The 21,279-nt window shown below is 43.8% G+C and overlaps 1 protein-coding gene across 3 annotated transcripts in view; it reads left to right on the forward strand.

Moving 5' to 3' along the window:
• Positions 1–21,279, forward strand: part of SULF2 (sulfatase 2) — a 747,920-nt gene that overhangs the window by 106,175 nt on the left and 620,466 nt on the right. For all 3 annotated transcript variants that reach the window (XM_069651282.1, XM_069651284.1, XM_069651283.1), the window contains exon 2: positions 9,423–9,662. In XM_069651282.1, coding sequence (XP_069507383.1) covers positions 9,488–9,662 — 175 coding nt within the window. In that variant the 5' untranslated portion in view covers positions 9,423–9,487. The remainder of the gene's footprint in view (positions 1–9,422; positions 9,663–21,279) is intronic.

Genomic DNA, 21,279 nt, shown 5'->3' on the forward strand with positions numbered 1-21,279 from the left:
CGGATTCTATCTGAGCTAAGGGCAGCCTCAGCTGAGTGGTACGGCCTGGGTGAAGAATTCCAAGGGCCAGTGTCGTCATGTCTTCGATGAAGCAAATTTATGATAGCTTCTGGAAGGTTTGGCGGCCGGTTTGAGATTGGGAGATGGATTTTTGCCCACGGTTGCAGACTCAGTGTTCTTTTTTGCGAGTAGGCTTCTGGGTGTACTAGCTCAAGTATCTCCGGGATGTCCTTTGGGTGTACCAATGGATCTATTGCTGAAGTTTGCTTTGTGTTGTCTGTTGTTAACAGTTTAGGTTGAATGGTTGTCCCTGCATCGATGTTTTTTTGACTGCCTGTCTGGCTGTCGAATTTCTTCATCCACCCGGATGTCAGTTCGGTTATCCGGCATTGGTAATGTTTTTCTAAGTTTGGACAGTGGAGGGGTTTCTTCCAGGGCTTCCAAAATTTCTGCGTCTGAGGGTTCGGTATCAGTGAGTAGTTTTCTTTTGCCTTGTGTTTTGAAGAAGTTCAACAAGACGTTGGAGCGCAAAGGGGTCGGTAAGCTGCTTTTCCCAATACCCTGTTTTTTACTGATGGTTTGGCTATCAGTGCTTCGATTAGTTGCAGTTTGTTTCGTCTTGGTTACATCCTTTTTTTGTGCAATTGTATTTTCTTTAGTGCTGTATGTAGAAGGCATTTGGGATTTACCCCTTCCTCTTTTTTGTATGGAATCCTTTTTCTGTTTGGAGGAAGTATGGGGTTTGATTTAACGGTGTCAGCCAGAATGGCATCTTGGGCGAGGTCCAGATCTGAGTCTGCTGCTGGTGATCCAATTTGATTTGTTTGGTTTGTGCTTGATTCTTGGGCCGGCAGTTCTTCTGTCTGCCTTGGAGTCTCGACTAGCATCTGGGCAGTCGGAGTGGGAACCACGCCACTCAGGATCAGTACAGAAAGTAGAGGTTCTGATGTTTTTTCTGGCGGCTGAGCTTTGGTGAAGTCGTTAGTTTTAGTAGAGGCGTCCTCTGCGGACGCATGTACAATGGCCAATGTACTTATCCTGGCGGGTGTTGCCTTATGCAACTGCTGTGCGTCAGTGTTTCCTGGGTGGCTATTATATTGCCCAGGAATCAAGTCCACCGGGGACGATCGAAACACTGGGGCACTTTCAATCGTCGTGGCCAACGGGCTCGGCGGCTGCATACTGCCACTCTCAGTATTTCTGCCACTGAGCAAATCTGGGTTGAGAGCCGGGTCGCTTCCCTGTGCCTGGGCCGGTGCCCCAAGACCCCATGCGAGGGGTCCTCCGACCCTCTCGTAAGTAGAGCTGCTCACCGAGGCGGTGAAGGGGCAGTCGGCACAAGCGGTCGTGGTGGAGGGCGCTAGCTCCAATGATGATTGAAGTCCTTCCACTGGACCTGGCGTGGGAAGCCGCGTTGAAGACGCCGGGGCCGGGCGCTGTGAAGTTGACGGTCCACTGCCTGTTGACGGTGAGATCCTTCGGTTCTTCTCAGAGTTGGATGAACTTTTTTGCACAGTTTGCATAGTTTCTCCAGTGTCGGTGATTCTTAGTAGGGGTTGAGACAAAGCTGCGATAGCTGAGGAGTCAGGTATTCTGTCCATTGTAAATGTCAAAATTAGCGTACATGGATTGCTTGGTTGCTTTGATGTTGTGTTTTTTTTTACGTGGCTCCTGAGACAGCGTTGCTCAGGGTCTTCCTCCATTTTCCACGAGCAACGGGCAGTAGCCGGGATCGAGTGGGGGGTCGGATTATGAACGTTGGTGTAGATTCCCCCCCACTAGCCCTGTTTAGGTCGGGGAAGTGTGACTTTTCGTGTCAATGTGTGTGTGGTGGTGCATGTTTTCAGAGACGTTCGAAATGTTCGAAATGTTCTCAGTCAACGAAAACAAAACACACACAGCACAGTCACAGGTTTGATCGCCTACCTCACTGACTAGTAGCTCAGGTTGTGAGGCCCCCAAACCCTGGCTTCCTACTGCGGACTACTGCAGACTGAAACTCTGCACGAAACTCTGTGCACGCTCCACGCTGGCAAGCTCTTTTTAAAGGGGGTTGGCCTTTGTTTTCCTTAAAGGCACAATCCATAGGTAACTGGAAACTGGAGACAAAACGAAGACCGCAAAGTGTGGCAGCAGCTCCTCTCGCTGTGAAGACTGCTGCAGACTGAAACTCTGCACGAAACTCTGCACGTGATCCATGCTGGCCAGGTCTTTTTAAAGGGAGTTGGCCTTTGTTTTCCTTAAAGGCACAATCCACAATCCATAGGGAACTGGAAACTGGAGACAAAACGAAGAACGCAAAGTGTGGCAGCAGCTCCTCTCGCCGTGAAGACTGCTGCAGACTGAAACTCTGCACGAAACTCCGCCTAACATATTAAAATGAGAAAGCTTACAGTGTTAGTACATTAAAAATGTCTCTTTTGTAATAACTGCTTTTGCAAATCACCACCACCCACCCATCCCCAAGACATCTGGTTTTTCTCTCTGGTCACATAGCTATACACATATCATTTTCTCAGGATGTCTGTGCATTGGGGACTGTGCATTTGTACAGACATATTTGCCTAAGAGTTGTAGTTTCCACTCTCAGACAGTCTGCCCCTTCTCTTTTACCCCATCAGCTTCTCAAATTCAGTGATGTTCCCTGTTGGGTAGAAACGGGAAGAACAGCCCTGCAATGTTGCAGCAATTACATTCTCACATCCAAACACTGAGGCTGCCCAAAAAAGTTACATTTATGGTACATGGTTACAAGCATTTTAATGTTAGGGTGAGTGTTGTGTAAAATGAAATGATTACCATCCTTTGTGCAATTCAAGCATACAACCCTTTTACCACAGGTATATTTGTCAAATATAAACTTCTGTGGTCATTGTTTTATTTCCAATATTCACTTGATTTCATGAAAAGCAGCCAGGAGCCCCTCAATGGAGGTATTTGTCCCCTTCCGCCTTCTCATATAGGTATTTCAAAGTACAGCTGGAAATAATACATATGGTTATTGAAGGTTTTGATAATGCACTTTATTCGGTGAGTCAAGTGTAACATTCTCATTATCACTACAATAGATACTGAAAATTATCCCTGGAAATGGATAATGAACCATTTTTTAAAACGTTGGTTTGCAATTAAATACCTTTCTTTGTCAATAGCTTTTTGCGACAAATTCATACCATTTTGCTTCTCAAAATGCCCTTCCTTCTTGGTAAGGGTCCCTCTCAGATTAAGGCCAATGTTTGGTTTCTTCTGTAAACACCAACACAAGGTTAAGTTTTGCCTACTGGCTACCGATTGGTTGGTACCACACAGACAGAGACAGAGAGAGCAGACCAGACAAAGCAGACATGCAGGACAGAGAGGGTGCACCAGACAACGCGATTTTCCCCCACAGAGAGACAGAGGCACAGAGCGTGGCAGAAAGGAAGTGTGTGTGGGCGTGTGTGCGCACATGTGTTGGTGTGTGTGTGCGCATGCGTGTGTGTGCGCGTGTGTTTGTGTGTGTGTAAAGAGAGCTAGATAGGCGTAGGATACACTTGGGACAGTTAGTACTGATATATTACATTACAGCCTTCTTGGACATATTATATGATCCAAATATATGTAGGTTTAAAAGAAATACTGAGGTCCCTTTGTGTGCTATGTCATTTCCCACTTGACTCCCTTTTCTTTTTGATTTTACTTTTGTTTGGATTTTCTGTTTTAGATCATAAACACTGTTGATTTTTAAACTTCACTTTGTGAAATTCATGGCACTCATTGTTTTGCAATATCTTGGAACTCTGCTAACTCCACATCCCTGTTGAGAACAATAGTTTCTTCTCGCTGACGAAATCTTTTTTTGATAAGGCTAATCATCCAATGATTATATTCAGTGTTGTTTGTATTTTTAAGATAATTAGTTAACTCTGTTTGTGCTATGCACTTTGCTTGTTTAGTCCATCTTTTATTTTTTGTAAAAGACATTAATCTGATGTAAATTTGACTATCTTGCACAATTTGGCTTCACTTTATTTAAGTAAAGCATACATTCATAATCTTTCCGACACATTATTAATTAGCCCTGAAGACAGGCCGTCTTGTCCAGAAACCATGGTCAGTGACAGTGGTTTGGTTCTTACTCCTGCTGCTATTCATTTCTTACTGCACATTTAGCATTGAAAGTAATGTATAAAGATACTTTTGGCCCTATACATGATATAATAATACCATGTATTACTATGGCGTTTCACAACTCCTGCTTTTAAGCGCTGTACTAATAGGTGCTATTATAACCCAATTCAATTGCAAATCATTTGTTGACCTCGTATGACGAAAGGGAGGGCTTGTCGGTGCATCCAGGATCTGAACCTGTGTCTTACAAGGGGATCACAGATGTCTTGGGTACGCTTTTCTCTCACAGAGCTGTCTTGCCCACCAATAATTGTGACTAATAAAACATACAAGGCACACTTACTTATTTAATTATTTGAAATGCTTATTTGACGTGTGTTATTATCATTAGTTGATCAATGTTGTGTCCATGTAGCATTTTGTTCTGTGAGGCACCCATAGTAACCGGAATCTGTGCAGCCAAGTCCATAAGAGATAGTGAACTTGTCCTGTGAGCACCAGAGTGGATGGCCCAGAGTGGATGGACCTTAGACAGAATTCCTCTCTTCCCTTTGTACACTTAGAAAACATGTGGGAACCAAGGAGGTTGGTGTTTGTTAATCTGCGTGTTTGCTGTTATCTGGCCAATTGGCTTCTTCTATAAGATGTTATGATTTAAGTTACAGACCTAGGGCCTCATTAAGAGTTTCCTGACCAATTCTGGCGGGATACTGGGAAAACCGCTCTTCTGTGATACTGTGATATTACGGGCGGCGGAGTGCTGGTAAATTCCCATTCCCATGGATAAAATGGGATTTCCTCAATCACCGGCAGTGTATTTATTGGCCGGTAGGGGCCTGAACTTCCAGCAGGTCAGGCCTGCCGGAAGATCTGTGGCCCCCACCGGCAAACTTGAAGTGTGCCCGTCCAGAAAAAATGCCAGAGCCGGAATTCCCAGCATTTGTTCCGGACTGGCAAACTAATGACGAGCTCCCTATAAGTTATTACAATGGTTTGGAGAGAAAGAAATCTACAGCACGCATGTACTACCACTGGTGATTTCAGTGCTGTGCTCACCCTAAGGCAAAGGCTGAGGCAGACCTAGAAATGCAGGATGAGCGAAGCAAGGTTCTCAGAGCTGATTCTAATGATACAGAGAGCTTGCGTGCAGAGGTGAGAATCAATGAATAACTTACATTGCAGGTTTCTCGTCACTGCACGCCCGCTTCTCTATGTTAAAGCTACAAAACTGAGGCAACGATAGCCTGCAGTCTCCTTCCACAATGCAGGCCCAGCGGCCTCTGGGATCAGGGCGGGGCATTGGATGTCTCCAGATAGTCTTAAACAGGGTGTCTGTGCAACTACTGTGGAAAACTGGAAAGGGGATGTAGTGTAGTCTAGTGGCTAAGTTCTTTACTTTTGAGCCTAAGGGTGCGTGTTCTATCCTCAGCCCTGGCACTTCACCACAGAATCTCCGTAATTCTGTGAAAATAGTTATGCCCCCAACACCCCCCCCCCCCCACACACACAGCTCAGATTGTCAATATGTATAATGTACTGTGAATATGTAAGCGAATAACCATACAATGTAGTACTGTTCCTCATCCCACCTTGTGTACCGTAATCAGATTCCACCAAGGCCCCACACAAGATGCTCCTAGTATTATAAGTGTGCTCTGTAAAACGATGCTCCTTGGACCTAGAATTGTATTATGTCAAATAGATTTAAAATATAAAAAGAATGGTAATTTAACAGCAAAAGATCAGGAGTGAGGGAAGAGGAGGTCATAGCATAGTAGGAATAGATAGCAATAAAAGACTGAAGCCGCTCTGAATACTGACACCTTGCACTTCTGCCTCCATTATGTTGACTGCCCAGGATTTCTGGATTAATGTATCATTATTATGGTAAGGTTCATAAGCAAACCTTGATATATGCTGACATATGGCCACCTTGAACCAAATTGGGCCTCCAGCAACAGTTTGGTATATTAGAAATTTAAATAAACACATAAAAGTAAACAAATCAAGGTGATAGGAAAGAAGGGAAATCCAAACTTCCAAATGTTTACATGTACTTGTGTTCTTTAATTTAAATATCATTGTTGCAATATCTTGATTTTAATTGTAGGGAGAATGTGTGCTACTAAAGTAGGACTGCTAAAATCACCTGCCGAGTGCCTGGAGCATTCAATGATAGGCCTGAAAAAAAGTTTATCTTACCACCCCTGACTGCTTTATTTCTGCTGCACATGGTGGCACATCATCCGTATGGGTATTTGCTATACAAATACTCATTCTACCCCATAATCTGGGAAGAAAGCAAAATGCAGCATATAAAGGGATGTCCCTATGTGAGGAATTCGATCATCCGCACAGTGGATGTGCGCTCGCGTGTGCTGCTTTGAAATATTAAATGAAATTGAATGATGGTAGATTAACCTCTGTAAAATGTGTGGGGCTCATCCGCATGCATTTTCCTATGCTCACTGCACGACTTATGCATAGACCCGTGTACTGTGGGTGGACACAGGCAACAAGTGCAGTCCTGTCATTTTAGTTGGGACCTGACAGTTGGAGTACATGATGCATCTCCAGAAGGGGGAGCACCAAACTATTCCCCTGCCATGGCCAGCCTAATTAACTAACAAAGGCGCCATGGATCCGCCCTGTTCTTTTGTTGAACCATGTAGCTGGTGGCAGCAATATGCATACTATTCACAGAGGCTAGCAAAGTAGACAGGAAACCCCAACAACTTTTCATATGCAACTGTTTCAGTCTGATGCCTGCTCCCACCCTCTGTACCGTTTGACAGTGAAATGTCATGTCTGGGACTACGTATTTACAGTAATCATCCCCGCAGGGTGACCCCATTCAGAAGGTACAAGTATGTGGTTTGACAGAGCCAGAAAGTCTGGTTTTGCCGCATCTTCAAGGGAGACCTGCCGCTTTAATCAGGAACCACAGAAGCTCCCTTAACCAGAGAGACACTTTGATCCACAATAGACAGCAAGATGGATGGGACTTAGTATTGCATGTTTTCACCCCTTTACCTTTTCTGTTGAAAAGTACTCTGGTTATGACCTCACTCATACATGAGATTGTTGGTGGGGACCCAGGATTGGTTCATTAAGGTGGGCTTAGGTAGGCACCAATCTCTATGGCCCATTAGGCTTTAAAAGAGGGCCAAGCCCCTCTTTTGGCAGATCATCTGAAAACAAGGAGTAGCAAGAAGAACTCATCATTGGACCCTGGCTGAAGGTACAGTCTGCCTTACATCTTCAGCCAGTGAAAGAAAACCAGGACCACCAAGAGGGAAGAAAGATCCCTCCTCTAAACATCTCTCAGGGAGCAAAGGGAGATACCGAATATAGAGAACCCTCCAGGAGATCCAGAGCCAGTACCCAGCCAGCACACAGCATACCCTGCTAGACTCTGCAGCAAGCTTCCTTGGTGGGAAGTGACAGAGAGTCTCTCAACCAAACCAGGACAAGGCAGCTGCTTGCAACACTCTCCTCAGCATTGGGCTGTCCACCTTAAAGGACAACTGAACCCCAGTGAAGAAGCTCAGAGGAGTGCATCAACAAGCATCTACGAACGTCCGCCTTAAGGGGAATTTTCTAGCCATTCGAGCCCCTCGAGCTGAAAACGACTGCACTGCTGACTGTTGTTACACCACAGCTGGTAAACGCCAGTGCTTTAGAACCACCAACCAGCACTGAGACAATGATTCCTGACCCCTGGCCACCATGTAGGCCAGCCTACAGCCGTCTGTCCAGCCTCGCTCTCCAAACTGCCTGCCACCTGACACCCATAGCTGTCTCCTGTCTTGGACTCTGTCACAGAAGCTGCAAAGTACCCTGAAACTAACACGACCCTGTTGAGCACCAAGACCCTCTCCAGCACCAGGTACATTGTAGTTCTATCCCCCTGGTCATTCTCCGAAGGCCCCTAGTGACATTTTACGATCCAATGCTCCCTTTGTGCTGAAACCAAGTATCCTTGAACTGTTGTGATTATTTACTATACCGGCTACACTCTTGGATACTGATCCAGACTGCATCCCTTTTCCTTCTTTGAAACTGTCTGTCCTCTGTATTCCTTTACAGGGTGGTTTATATTTCATAGTGTGCTAGAACTTTCTGTTGTGATAATAATAAAGTAGATACTTTCATACAACCTTGACTTGACAGTCCCTTTTATCATTGAGCAATAATTGCATTTTCGCTGTGTTGCAACTAACCAATGATCCATGTCCTTTCAGAAATAAGACTGCTGTTCCGTCCAAGTTACCAAAATTGGACAAGGAGGTTTATAATTTGCTTGTTATTCCAATCTGTTTGGATTCCTTCTGGTGTGCTAGAGGTGTGGGTCTGATTGATGGTTTAGAAAATGATAGTCATCCCATGACCACTGGTGTCCAGGGAGTTGATTCGTCGTACCCTATGAAAGCCTTTCTTCTAAAATGCCCATCTGCACCCACCAGGGTGGACGCCATAGTACCTGCGTATGGCAATAGGCCCATCCCTATGCACACAGGTGGTACAATTCAATACACAAGCCTCTACTTGGGTATGAATAGAGGGAGTGGCTCCACATGTCCAGATTGCCCACTATACAAATAAATGATTAATTAACAGTATACCTGGGCATCACGGATCAGGCCCTGGCCTGGTTGTCCTCCTTCCTCTTGCACCAACCCTCCCAAGTCCAACTTGGGTCCTTTCTCTCCATCACATGTGGTGGTCCGCAGGGCTCTAACCTCTCACCCTGACTCTTTAATGTCTATTTGACACCTTTTGCCCAGCTTATCTCTACGTAGTAGTGCACGTAGTACCACAGGAAGAAACGACTATTATTACTGACTGATCGGTCAAAGTAAACATGTATCTTTTAATGTGTATGAATAACTAGGTGCAAAGGAGTAATTATTACAAAAAGAACCTGTTTTACAGTTAAAACATATTTGACTTGCTTATAAAATACTCCCATTGAGAATTGGACTTTTGTACTCCCTAAAAAATCATTTTATTCCCAACTTTAAAAAAAAGGGAGTAAAATACACCCACTTCAAAATCTTATCTGTAAACAGCTGTGCTGTATGGTAAGCAACAATAACATAGATTTAGATTTGAAATCCTTTCAAAGATTAGAGTAATTTTGTATCAATGCATTTTATTGGTTTTGTGTATGTATGACTTTTATGAACTATTGGTCGAAATAAAGTATTGATTGATTGATTAATTTGGTTCATGTAACAGGATTTTTTTTTTATTATGGACAAACATATAAGCATGAGTATTAACTTTCTGTTTCCGTTTTCCTATTTCAGGACTAAACCAAAGCAGAGAAGGGGGGCGTCGGATATACACACTTGAAGCTCAAAGACAGCCTAACATGGCGCAGCACGGCCTTGTCCTCGCATTGTTCGTCGTGATTATTGTGCCGCTGATGGAGGGAAGCGCCACCCTCCCGCTAAATCAGCGGCTAAAGGGCCGATTTCAAAGGGACCGGCGCAACATACGCCCCAACATCATCCTAGTGCTCACTGACGACCAGGATGTGGAACTGGGTAAGTCAATCGTTTCGTCAAAACATGCGGGTTTCTCTGCTTCAGGGCAACGCTTCCCACGCCTCAAGCCACAGCCTTCTCAGAAGTGGGACTGTGTCCCAATTAAGTTGTATGTATGAGAGGCGAATCTACAAAGAGTTGCTCAAAACAAACAACCCGCATCTGCTTCCTCCCCATAATTCTCCTGGACTTGCTGACGAGGCGGAAAACTAACGTTCCGCCTGTTTACTGCAGATAAAGTTTTGTTACGCAGCTCTTGATACCAAGGGAACTGCTTTCTGTAAAAAAAAAAAAAAAATTCCCAGGGAACGAGAAGTGTTTTTATTGAGAAACCACTTACAATAAATAGTTGAAAAACAATACACTTCACGGTGTTAACGGACCGACTAGTCCTTAGAAGGCGGATATTCGGGTACATCACCAACTGAACACTACAGAATAGAATGTTTAGTTGGCACGCTACTTTTGACCAACCACGTTCCACTTCCAGTAATGTAATGTTGAGTTTATTTCGTGCCTAGTTTGCCATTCTGTATACTGACATACTCTTCAAATTCTAATTTTGTACAAAATAAATGAAAAAAAGCCCACAAACCTGCTAATGTTCGCTATCATTCTTGATTTGAGCCTCGGGCAAGGTTGTAACGAGTTGGTTCTTCATTAGAAGAACCCTTATAATTCCTGCCAATGTTCTTCAGGCCTGTGACAATGACATCTGTATCCACACGTTTGGATGAGAATAATAACAATTTTGCATTCGAATATATATCACTTCATGCTAGATTATTCCCACTTCTAAGCACTACATTACAAGTTGCTTTTATAGCCCAGTTTAATGACACTCATTTTTCTCTAGAACAGATGGATGAAGGGCTGTGTTAGACATGAGATGTATTCACACCTGGGGAGAACGTAGCTGGCATCAGCAAGCACTCAAGGCACTGAGCTATTTTACAAGCATAAACGACAAAGTTTTCTCCTTCACACAATTACATACAGCTAAATATTTGCAATGATGGTGTTGCCTGGCGAAAATTAAGCTTCGGAAATCTGAATTCCACCAGCAAGCAAAATACGTTTTCACAAGATGGCAAGGCCTTTAAGATCCCAGAAAATAACAGCTGAAGCAGCACGTTTGTTATTTTTCTTTATTTTGAAGAGTGGAACTCCCAATGCCCGTAGTGTGACATGCACGGATTTCAAAAGCAGAAGACACACCCCCTCCCAGAAGGTTTGCTCGCAGACATGATCTGAGTGACCTCTGTGACAGGGTTCTCAACACTGGCACCTGTTATGCATGTGTTCTGAATCTGCACGACCTTTGCAATGTCAGGTAGGGTAGGTCTGAGATCTAGGTAGTTTCCCCTCCCTGCCACTTGATTTTGCAGGGCAAAATATATTTATACAGCCTATTGCTGGTGTTCCCATTTTCAGGCCTAGAGTCAGGGCCTTTCAATATTTTCAATTGAAATGTGGCTCCACACCTTCTGTAACGCTGACAAAGAAAGCTTAATAGCTTTGTAAGTGGCCACTTTCGGTTTCGCTTCCCTGCTGTCTATCTTTCTTTGTATTGCTTTGCAGAGGACAATAAACCTGTGTCTTGATAATCTCTGTACCTCGAGAATCGTGCCACACAATGAAGCCCGAAGGTGGGGCTATAGTATTGTATTGTATTTGTCATTTATATAGCACCCTTTCCCCGTTTGTATGGCCTCTATGCGCTTTGTGGTTGGAACGCCATGGTGACCGTAGTCCATGTGTCGGAGATTATGAGAATTTGTTTAAAAATGCATGTGTGCATTTTGCCAGATTAAGACTTAGGTGGGCTGGCTAGGTGACAGTAAGCATCCCGGAGGTCAGACACGTGGGCAGGTGCTGTTGATGGTTTAGGATAGAGAGCTAGTGTCAGAGATTCGTTGTGTGCCCAGCAAGCCCCACATTTTTCGTAGGTTGCCACTGCATACTAATGGCAGAGGTGTTGAGGTATGTGAGGGGTTTCAGTGTGGACAGCTATGCAAGCTGCTAGACCAGAATAGCATAGCCATAGCTGCATGCTAGAGTGCATGGATGGTTGGCCGTGTCTGTGACCACAGAAGTGGTGAAAGGAATACATACCGTAAACCTGGATGGAGTTCAACTTCAATGTTTTTTCGGTCCAACAGGATTAGCTGGTCTCGCCAGTTGTGGTCTCCCTTGATTGAAAGTCTGAGCAGGGGGAGGGGGACCCAGAGGGGTACGGAGGGTGATGTACTATCATCTGTGCGTGAGTGGGGGGGGCACATTTGTCACAGTGTGCCGCTGCGAATGTTGCCAGCATCTGTGGAGGTTTGGTGAATAGGTGTGGTGTTGGGTTTGGGACAGTGTTTCTGTCTGCATATCGACAATATAGAGTGCGAGAGGGTTTCAGGAGGAGGAGGAATGGAAGAGCCAGGTTTTGAGGGCCTTTCTGAATGCCAAGTGATTGTCAATGTTGCAGATGTGCAGGAGTAGAGAGTTCCAGGTGATCAGCGCCTGGACAAAGAAGGAGGATCTGCGCAGTCTAGTGGAGTTGCAATGTGGGACAACTATGAGAGATGCTGTGCCAGATCTAAGTGTCCTTGAGGGGTAGTCGCGAGTGACTGTATTGGAGGAATTCTGGGCCGGTGTTGTGTATGCCACAGTGAGTTATGCACATGGCTTTAAAGGGTAGTGCGTCAACCAATTGGAAGCCAATGGAGGACTCTTAGTGTAGGGCTGTTGTGTTCTCTGGTAGGGAGGTAATTGTGCAGGCGGGCCACAGCGTTTTGGATTCTTTGCAGTTTTCTTAGCTGAAAAGCTGGTGCACCTAGATAGAGGCAGTTTGTATAGTCTAAGCGGGAGAGGAGGAAGGAGATAATGGCTGAGGATAGGTGAGGTCCAATCAGCGACAACTATTGGTTTCACTCATGCCCCACACCCAGACTCTGTGGCACCAGGAATGGGAACAGACAGTGCCTTCCACTTCCTGAGCCATGCACACACAAAAGGTATCACTAGCCCGCAAAAGCAGTAGCTTTCCCAGGCAAGAGCATGACCTTCTATGGGATTTTCTGGCAAGGCAGGAAGAAGTCCAAACAATATGAACATCTTGTGGTGTGGCCATTTTAAAGAACTAGCCACGTTTAGAAGAAATACGTGGCAAACGCAGATGTGCACTCTAGAAATATTACAAATATTGTAAACATTTAATTTCTGCCATCAACTCTTCTATAGGAACATATTAAAGTAACCAAAAATTCCAAGTGTAAAAGACTAGGGTCATATAAAAGTATCCCCTTTGTGCTGCATTTTAAGGTGCTGTATGCAATGTTAAAAAGTTACCAAAAGTAAAAGACAAAAGGGAAACTGTTTCCCAGACAGTCCTTCAGACTATCAGTTTCCCCATAACAAAATGAACAAAAAGCCAGTCCCTGTAAAAAGTCAGGACAGGTTCACAAACAAAAGCAACAAGTTTGGGGGCCCGTAGAACTATGGATGGAAAGTTGCTAAAAGAGAAATCTTCCCTAATGGGAAGCACAAGGCAAGTTCAATTTCATTCTCCCCCTTCCCATAGAAAGTCCTAGAAACCATAACAATCGGGAACATACATGGCATCCTACTACACAACCATACGAATCAAGAGTTCCATACATACCTGTATATTCCAACTACATCTGCATGATCCCGCTCGTATGGCTCCAATGTCAACTGCTTCTGTGGTTTCTGATTTTCTTGTTGTATTTTCTTTACTTCTGAGGCAAAACAGACTCTGGAGCTGCTGTGGAATCTATACAGTTTGCCTTGATAAAGATCCCATGTTTCCTGAGGAGGCATCAGTGTTCACACAGTAAAGACTGTGTCACTTTAATTGTGTACCTGGTTTTTAAAAGGTGTTAACAAATCACAGACATGTTTTACCCTGCTTTCAGCTCTTCAGTGTGGGACAGTGGTGTGGGGGTGAGGGGGGAGTGGTACAGCCATTACTGTACCACAGTAAAAGTCCCACCACTCTTATTACCTAATATCTTATACCACATTCATCTAGCCGAATTGTTTAAGGAACATTTTGCGTCCAGCCTGACATGTATCGCACTTAGATGGATTGTTGGGAGTGAGACATGCATCGCACTTAGGTGTATTGTTGGGGGTGGGAAATGGGTTGCTTCTAACTAACCGTACTAAAAACTCACCATTCTGCATACTCATCCTCAAACTCCGAACTAAACACAAACATACCTGTACCGCACACACTTCACAACACCCAACATGAAACCAAACCAAGCACAATCACACCTCAACACCACATGATGGCTACCAACCGAAAACGCACCAACGCTCAGTGACTGGTTTCTTTGAAATGAAGCTGCCGACAGCACATCAAAGCTTTCTTGCTCTTCTCCTTCTCAATCCCACTAACAAGTCCATCCCTTCTTCCATTGCAAATCCGCCAGAGCACCAAAAGCAACGCAAGTGGCAACAGTGCGCAGTACAAGACCCAGTGACATTAACATTAACAGTCAATATGCTTGGAAATTAATGTAGTTCAACATGGGGCTCGTGTCATGTGTCCTCAATGATAAAACTAGTGAGTTTCCATTAGGGAACATCTCCATTGCAACCTATCCACCGGACAGCTGCCACAGGAAGATTTCCCAGCTGCAGGCAAGAAAGCAACCAAACATCATTTTGAAATACACCTCATGCATCTTCAGCCAGCATTGGCATTGTATATTACTGGAGCATGTGTGCATCCAGAATGTGTGTTACTGGATTGCACATCCATGTTATAATACTGAATGTGCTGCCAGGCACTTTGAGAGGAGGGAGTTCCTAGATTTATGGGTTTTTAGTAATGGCTGATGTGGGTGGGGGCATTGGGAATACAGCATAACAGGGAGAAGATGATCAGGGAAGAGGGAAGCAGCAGTTAGCATAACATATAATCACACCCTTAGCAGAATGTGTGAGCTTTCAGTCCTATACTGTGTGTCAAGAGATACGTTTTAGGAGTTTCAAAGCATGGCGCTTTGAGAATGCAAGTATATTTGTCCCTAATGTTTATACTTTGTCCATCAGCACACAACATTGTTTTGGAGAGTCAGCCCTAGGCTTCTGTTTGGCTTGGCATGTTCTCAGCACATGTCAGGGAATCTCTGCTTCCCCTGGGCCATGTCTAATTTAGAACAGGTCATGGCACCTAAGGGGTGGTGCACAAATTGGGCCTCTTCCGAGGGCCTTTGGGTGTTATCCAGGGGGCCCCTCCCTAACGAATGGGTGATTTACCTTAACTCACCTCCTACAATGCAACGCTTTGTCCCACTATGGCACATCATTGCAATGGATGAGGAAGCCTTTTTTACTCCTCCCAGTGCACTCCCCTAGTGCAGAGGTGTGCAACCTTTTGTCTCTCCAGATATTTTGGACTTCGACTCCCATTAGCTGCAACCAGCATAGTCAAAGGAGTGGAATCATGTGGGTCATACTCCAAAACATCTGGAGAACCACAGGTTGCAGATTCCTGCCCTAATTCAATGGTCATTATTGACTGAAGCTGGACTGCCTAATATCCCTTGCATGTTTCTTGGCCACCTCCCTGGTTGGCTACAAACCATTCAACCTTGTTCATTAACTAGGCTAGTTGTGCAGATGTGAAAGGGTTTTATGTGCACTGCAACAATAGACTTAATTGAAAGGGAACCCTTGGTGGTAAATCCTAGTTCTCAAGACTCCCAAATTATGAAAGAAACTCAGTTGGGAGCAAACAAATTACAGTTCTGGTTTTCAAAGAAATGTCTGGTCACCAGTATGCACAGGAGTTAGATATCCCAGCAGAGCTGATAAATATTGTCCCTACCATTACCCAGCCTCATGGGAGTATCTAGCGTATGAGATGCTCCAGACCCAAATAGCTGTAGCATAATCTGAATGCTGCAATTGCCGGCACGCCATACGTCAAAACCATTTTGGAACTGTGAATTTATTTATTTATTTATTTAACATTTATAAAGCGCTCACACAGCCCCAAGGCATCGAGGCGCTGTTACAGGAATTGTTTGTTTTTCTTAGTTGCGTAATTGGTTTTTTTTTTGTCTTAGTTACGTATTTATAACGCGCTTAAACACCCAGAGGTTTCTAAGCGCAGACCCGGGGATCGAACCTGTTGTTGCTTCGTGTCGTCTTGCTTCCAAGACGCGCACGCTGCCGCTGAGCTATCCTCCCGGGACATGAAGGTATGAAGCAAGACACAGACAACAAATTGAAAGTTCAAACAAAATAGTTGTATTAACTTAAATATCAGGATGGTGGAAGGCCCAACTTGCCCTATACTAAGGTGGGATTTCCCTACCTAAAGAAACTAAACTAAGGATAGTTTGAGTCAATAAGTTCAACTTAAAAGTCTGTCTGTGTCCAAAACCTATACTTACCCTCACAACTAAAGCTAAAGAATGTGCAGGGATGTCAACAACAAAATCAAATACTGTTCCCAAAATAAAGTTCTGAGCTTTTCACAGCTCTTGGCTTGCTTTCATGTTCCCCTTCCCCAAGTTATAGACAGCTCCACAAAGTCTCAGGGTTCCCCTTCCCAAGATGAAAACACAGTTCAAAAAGGATCTCACAGCTTCCTACCCAAGAAGACAACACAGTTCCAAAAGGGTTTCGGGCCTCCTTTCCCCAGGAAAACAACACAGTTCCAAGATGGCCTCAAGGTTCCTTTCCCCAAGTTTCCAGTAATCTCAAAACCGGTCTTGGGCTTGTCTTCCCCAAGGAGAAAACAGAATAAAACTAAAGGGGTCTCAGGATTCCCTTCCCCAATGTGACAACCCTCTTCTGCATAGGCCTCAGAGTTATCTTTTCCTAAGGCTACACCAAAACTCAAAAAGTCTTGGGTTTTTCCTTCGCCAAGCCATCAGCTTGTCTGGCTTGCCAATTTACACTTAGTTTCAGTCTCTTAATATTCAAAACCAATTTCAGGTTAACTTTACACTCCTTCTGTTTCCTTGACGGTTTATACAGAGTGCTTTCTTCTGCTTCACTTAAGCAATCTCTTTCATGCATGCAGATTTGTTAGCTGTATGTTTCTTTAACTTTCACAGATAGGGTATCCTCGGTCTCGGTGCAGTTGTCGGACCAGTTGGTCCACCCATTACAGGTCACGCAACTGCTAACCCTAGTCGTTCTTTCTGACACAGGATTTTCTATCCCTGCACCTGTGTTCTGCTTCACAATCACTTTGCATTTTCTTCGTCAGTCTTTTGACTTTGCCACAATGTGTTTTCCTCTTTGCCAGTTTCTTGACTTTGCCACAATGGGTTCTTTCATACAGTTCACTCCGTGGCACTATCTTTCCTTCATCACATTACTTTCACACTCTTCAGTAATATTCATGATTTGCTTTTCATTGTATTTCATAAGATTCATTCTTTGCCTTTCAATATATGTCACAAGTGAGTCACACAGGTTTGCACACCCTTCATAGGCTTATCAAAGATTTTCTTTGTTCGGTATTCAATAGTTCTTGGTTCATGTTCTTTCACTTGCAGTTCAATTCGCTCGTATTGCCCACTACAACCCTTCACTTTGGGTTCACTTTAGTTTGCACATCGCATTACGTTCCTTCGGCAAATACTTTTGCCCTGTAGTAGTGCCCTGGTACGAGTGTTCCCTTTTGTTCACTAATCAGTCTCCGGCGGCTCCTCTGGGCTGCTTCTTTCCTCTTCCTCTGATCCACTTACAGGTCTCTGTATTATTGAGAGCACGCACTCTGCTCTTCCCACTGTGGTTTGCGCCAGCTTTGCTCGCCTCTCGGAGACGCTGCCGTTAGCTTACAGCAATAGGCTCTCTTCTGTGTCTCACAGCTAAAGCTGTGGCCACCCGACCAGGGAGGTTCCAACCACTGTGACCCTCTCACAGCAGACTCTGGCCTCAGCGTTGCTGTCTCTCCTGCCTACAGACATGAAACTCCTCGGCAGCTTCCTTCTCAATAGTATTTCTCCCCTCGCAGGACTATAATGCTCAGCCCAGCTCCTCTCCTGCTGGCCTCTCCTTCCTGATTGTTAGCGCCACATTTTATGCACCTGCAACCAATTAACAGGTTGTAGGTGTGAGTCCTCAAGTCCAGTTGCCTGACCATAGTTAGTGGTGTTCTCTGAACATGCATGACCCTCACAACAGTCTTCAGGCCTCTTCCTCGTCTCAGAACCAGAGTAATGACATGACATGTTATTGTGTACCAATCCTAGTCGCCTCTTTCTCGCCCCAGTGTTATAGTGGCATGAATGAGGGGAAATTAAGTGAAGTGATTTGCAACAGCCTATGAAGGCAGGGGGAGGGTAAGGTTGGTTATCACAAGGAAAAGGGGGATACCATGTCTCGCCTGCGGACACAATCCCTAAGGGCCCTCCACCCAGGTGATCCTCCCTCACATCTCCACCTCCAGGTTAGGATCCAAAAGCGATGTCCTTTCCCTGGCCACCCGAGAAGAGGATCCAAGGAGAGTAGGTGTGAGGATACCCTCAGGTTTCTCACAGAAGCCAGCCTGTGCAGGCATCTGTTGTTCTGATTTGATCCCATTTTATGTTCATTGTATCCTAAAGGGTACCAGGCTTTCGTGAAACATGCACGTCAGTACCCTGCCATTACTATTCTTTTAACTAAGCTTACTTTCCTTGTATCATTGGAGGTTGCCTGTACGCCATAGTATTTACTTTGCCATTCAACTTGTTTTTACTTAAATTCCTTTACTTTGGCAATACATTTCCTGTCACCACTTTTTCCCTCTGGTTTTGCACTGTTTCAGCAGTACAGTTCACTTTGAAGCTACCTCTGCGCCTTCCTTCAGACAGTCGCGACATGTGCACGCCAAACCGGTCCCTGCTGTTCCTGCCACAACCCGCTGGTCAGGTAATTAAGAGATGGCCCTCTATGTGGAAGGATGTAGGGCTAGAACGTGATACAAAACAAAGGGATGGGGGGTAATCTAACCACTGGATACATTCATGACAATACATTATTAATAGTCTGTCTGATTTGATTTACGAAAAATAAAGTCACAATATTGCTTCAAAAAGTAAGCTAGACTTCCCCTAACGTGATTGCCAGTGGGAGGACTCAATCCATACATTTCATTTTGAGTAACAGTTTAACTCATATTTCAGCTTTATTGAATTTGCTGATCTTTTTGTCTGTTTAGTAGACAAGCATTTTTGATAGTTTCAATTCATGGTTTGTAGCAGCAATAATAAACAACATAATACAAAAACAGGTAAAATATCAAACAAGACCCACATTATTCCAAAAGCATGTGTGTTATTGCGAATAAACAGGCAAATATTACAGCATATCTGAACATCTGTGTAGACCAGGCTAATGCCACAGTCCCACAGCAGCGTCTTGATAATTTATTGACACTACATTTCTCCTTATGAAGTCAGATGGCCAAACATGTGAAAGGTCACATGCTGGATGCAATTTGTTCTAAAGCCATCTCTATTCATGTATGTTCTGCACTAGCCATTCCGTTCCCCCCCTATGAAGACTTTTATTAGGTAAACCAACCACTGTAATGCAGCCAATCAACACCTGTTTCCAAATTATTTATAGAAAAATCTTTCCCAAGGGTAAATATGTATTTTTTGTTTTTAGAAAATCTTTTGTTGTATTTATATTTATAGTATTTATTTATTGAGGCTAGTTGGTATTTCACCCAGAAAGATGCACAATAACAATAGCATGTAATGGGGAGTACTGAATTAGGCACCTTACATTAGTGAGAACGATATTGACCAATTGGTGGGTGGAGCTTGAGGCCAAAGAGGTGCAGCAATGGGGGGGCAAGACAGGCACCTAACACACTGTGGTCCAAGAGGCTGGCTATATTATGGGTAAAATGTGCAATGAGTTGGGTGATTATATGGTCAGTGGTCAGGGAGTGGGAAGTAATGTGAGAGTAGGTGCAGGTTGTCCCCTCTAGTTTAAGGAGATGTAGCTTGAGGCAAGATTTGAAGGAGTGGATCGTATATTTGACATGGGGAAGATGGGAATTCCGGTAGAGTGGGGCCAGGCGAGGGAAGCATCAGAAATGTGCGGTGGCACGTGGTGGTCGGGGGACCGAGAAATCAGGAAAAGTACTAGGTCGGAGGGTGCACACAGTAGATGGTGTTAGCCAGAGTGTGTTCAAGCAGGGATTTAAAGATAGGCAGCAGTAGTCTAAAGAGGTACCAATGTTTCATGATTATCCATCCACTGTAGAGGCAGTGCTTGGGGGTGGATGATGAGCAGGGAAGATTTTTGAAGGTGGGGTGGTAGAGAGTACAGATGGGGTGGTAGAGAGTACAGAGGGAAACAGGTAGGATGGAGCGAGTCAAAGCAGGGGTTTAAAGACAAGGAGTAGTCATTTAAATTATTATTGATTTAGCTGATTGACATCAACCTTTCAATTTTTGTACTTAATTTTAACATTTACAAAATTAGATTCACATTTCATTATCATTTCGTTACATTTAAAACATTTCCAAAACTTTTTTACAGTCATGCATGTACCATTATACATAGTGTCTTTGATTTCTCAATCTGGGCTCCTGATACGATTTAGGATTTGAGATTTATGCAGACCAATTCAACACGAATGATTTGTCATCAAAGTTACATTCACATTTCATTGTCATTTCATTACATTTAAAACATTTTCCAAAACTTTTTTTACAATTATGCGTGTGCCATTATACATGTCTTTCATTTCTCAATCTGAGCTCCTAATAAGATTTAGGATTTAAGATTCATGCAGACCAATTCAACAAAAATGATTCGTCATCACTGTTTTTTCATCTACACTTGTCAGTATTATTACGCATACATTTCGGTCTGCACTTTTTATCCCTGGCTTGGTCACAGGGTTCAATGGCTCATGCCTCTTTTGCTTCATCAGACTTTGCCTGGACCCGTGCCCTTAATCATTCACCAAGCTTTAAGGATTTAATAAAGGAATGTGTGGCCATTCGAATACTCAACAATGGAGTAGACAGTACTATAGGCCATCTCTGTTTTGGTGGCATACTGCTAAAGTATGACATGTGCTTGTAAAAATGAATGGTTCTTGATTTGCTTAGCGCTGGATATTTCACTGTAAGGTGTTCCATTGTTTCTTGTTCTGTTGTATCCATGCAAAATCAGCAGAAGTTTTGAGTGACATTGATTATTCTACGTTCTGCCAATATGTCTCGTGTAGGCCAGATATTCAGGCGTAGTCATAAAATGGTCTGTCTCAGTACTGGGCTTGGTGCCCTAATCAGGTATGGATCTATGGATCTGTATTTTTTTTCTCCATAGTTTTTTTAAATAAAATGTTTATACAGGAGACATGTGTTTCTCGTTTCTATCCAGTCTCTTTGGTAAATTTTGCATTTTGCCTTGTTAGGATTCATAAGAAGAGTTTCTAATGAAATATCTGCCTTTGCCAGAATCTGCATTATGTGTCCTGTCCAATTTTGTACAAATCCATTCTGTGATGTAAAAATATATTTTAATATCATGGCTAAGACGTTATCAAGGTTTGTGGAAATTAAACATTTTCGAAACAGTGTGCATAGTCGCCAGCTGTATAGCGCTATCATTCAGATTAAGC

The sequence above is a fragment of the Ambystoma mexicanum genome, chromosome 3p (genome assembly GCF_040938575.1).
Source record: "Ambystoma mexicanum isolate Mex_15411 chromosome 3p, UKY_AmexF1_1, whole genome shotgun sequence".
In the NCBI taxonomy this organism is placed as follows: Eukaryota; Metazoa; Chordata; class Amphibia; order Caudata; family Ambystomatidae; genus Ambystoma; species Ambystoma mexicanum.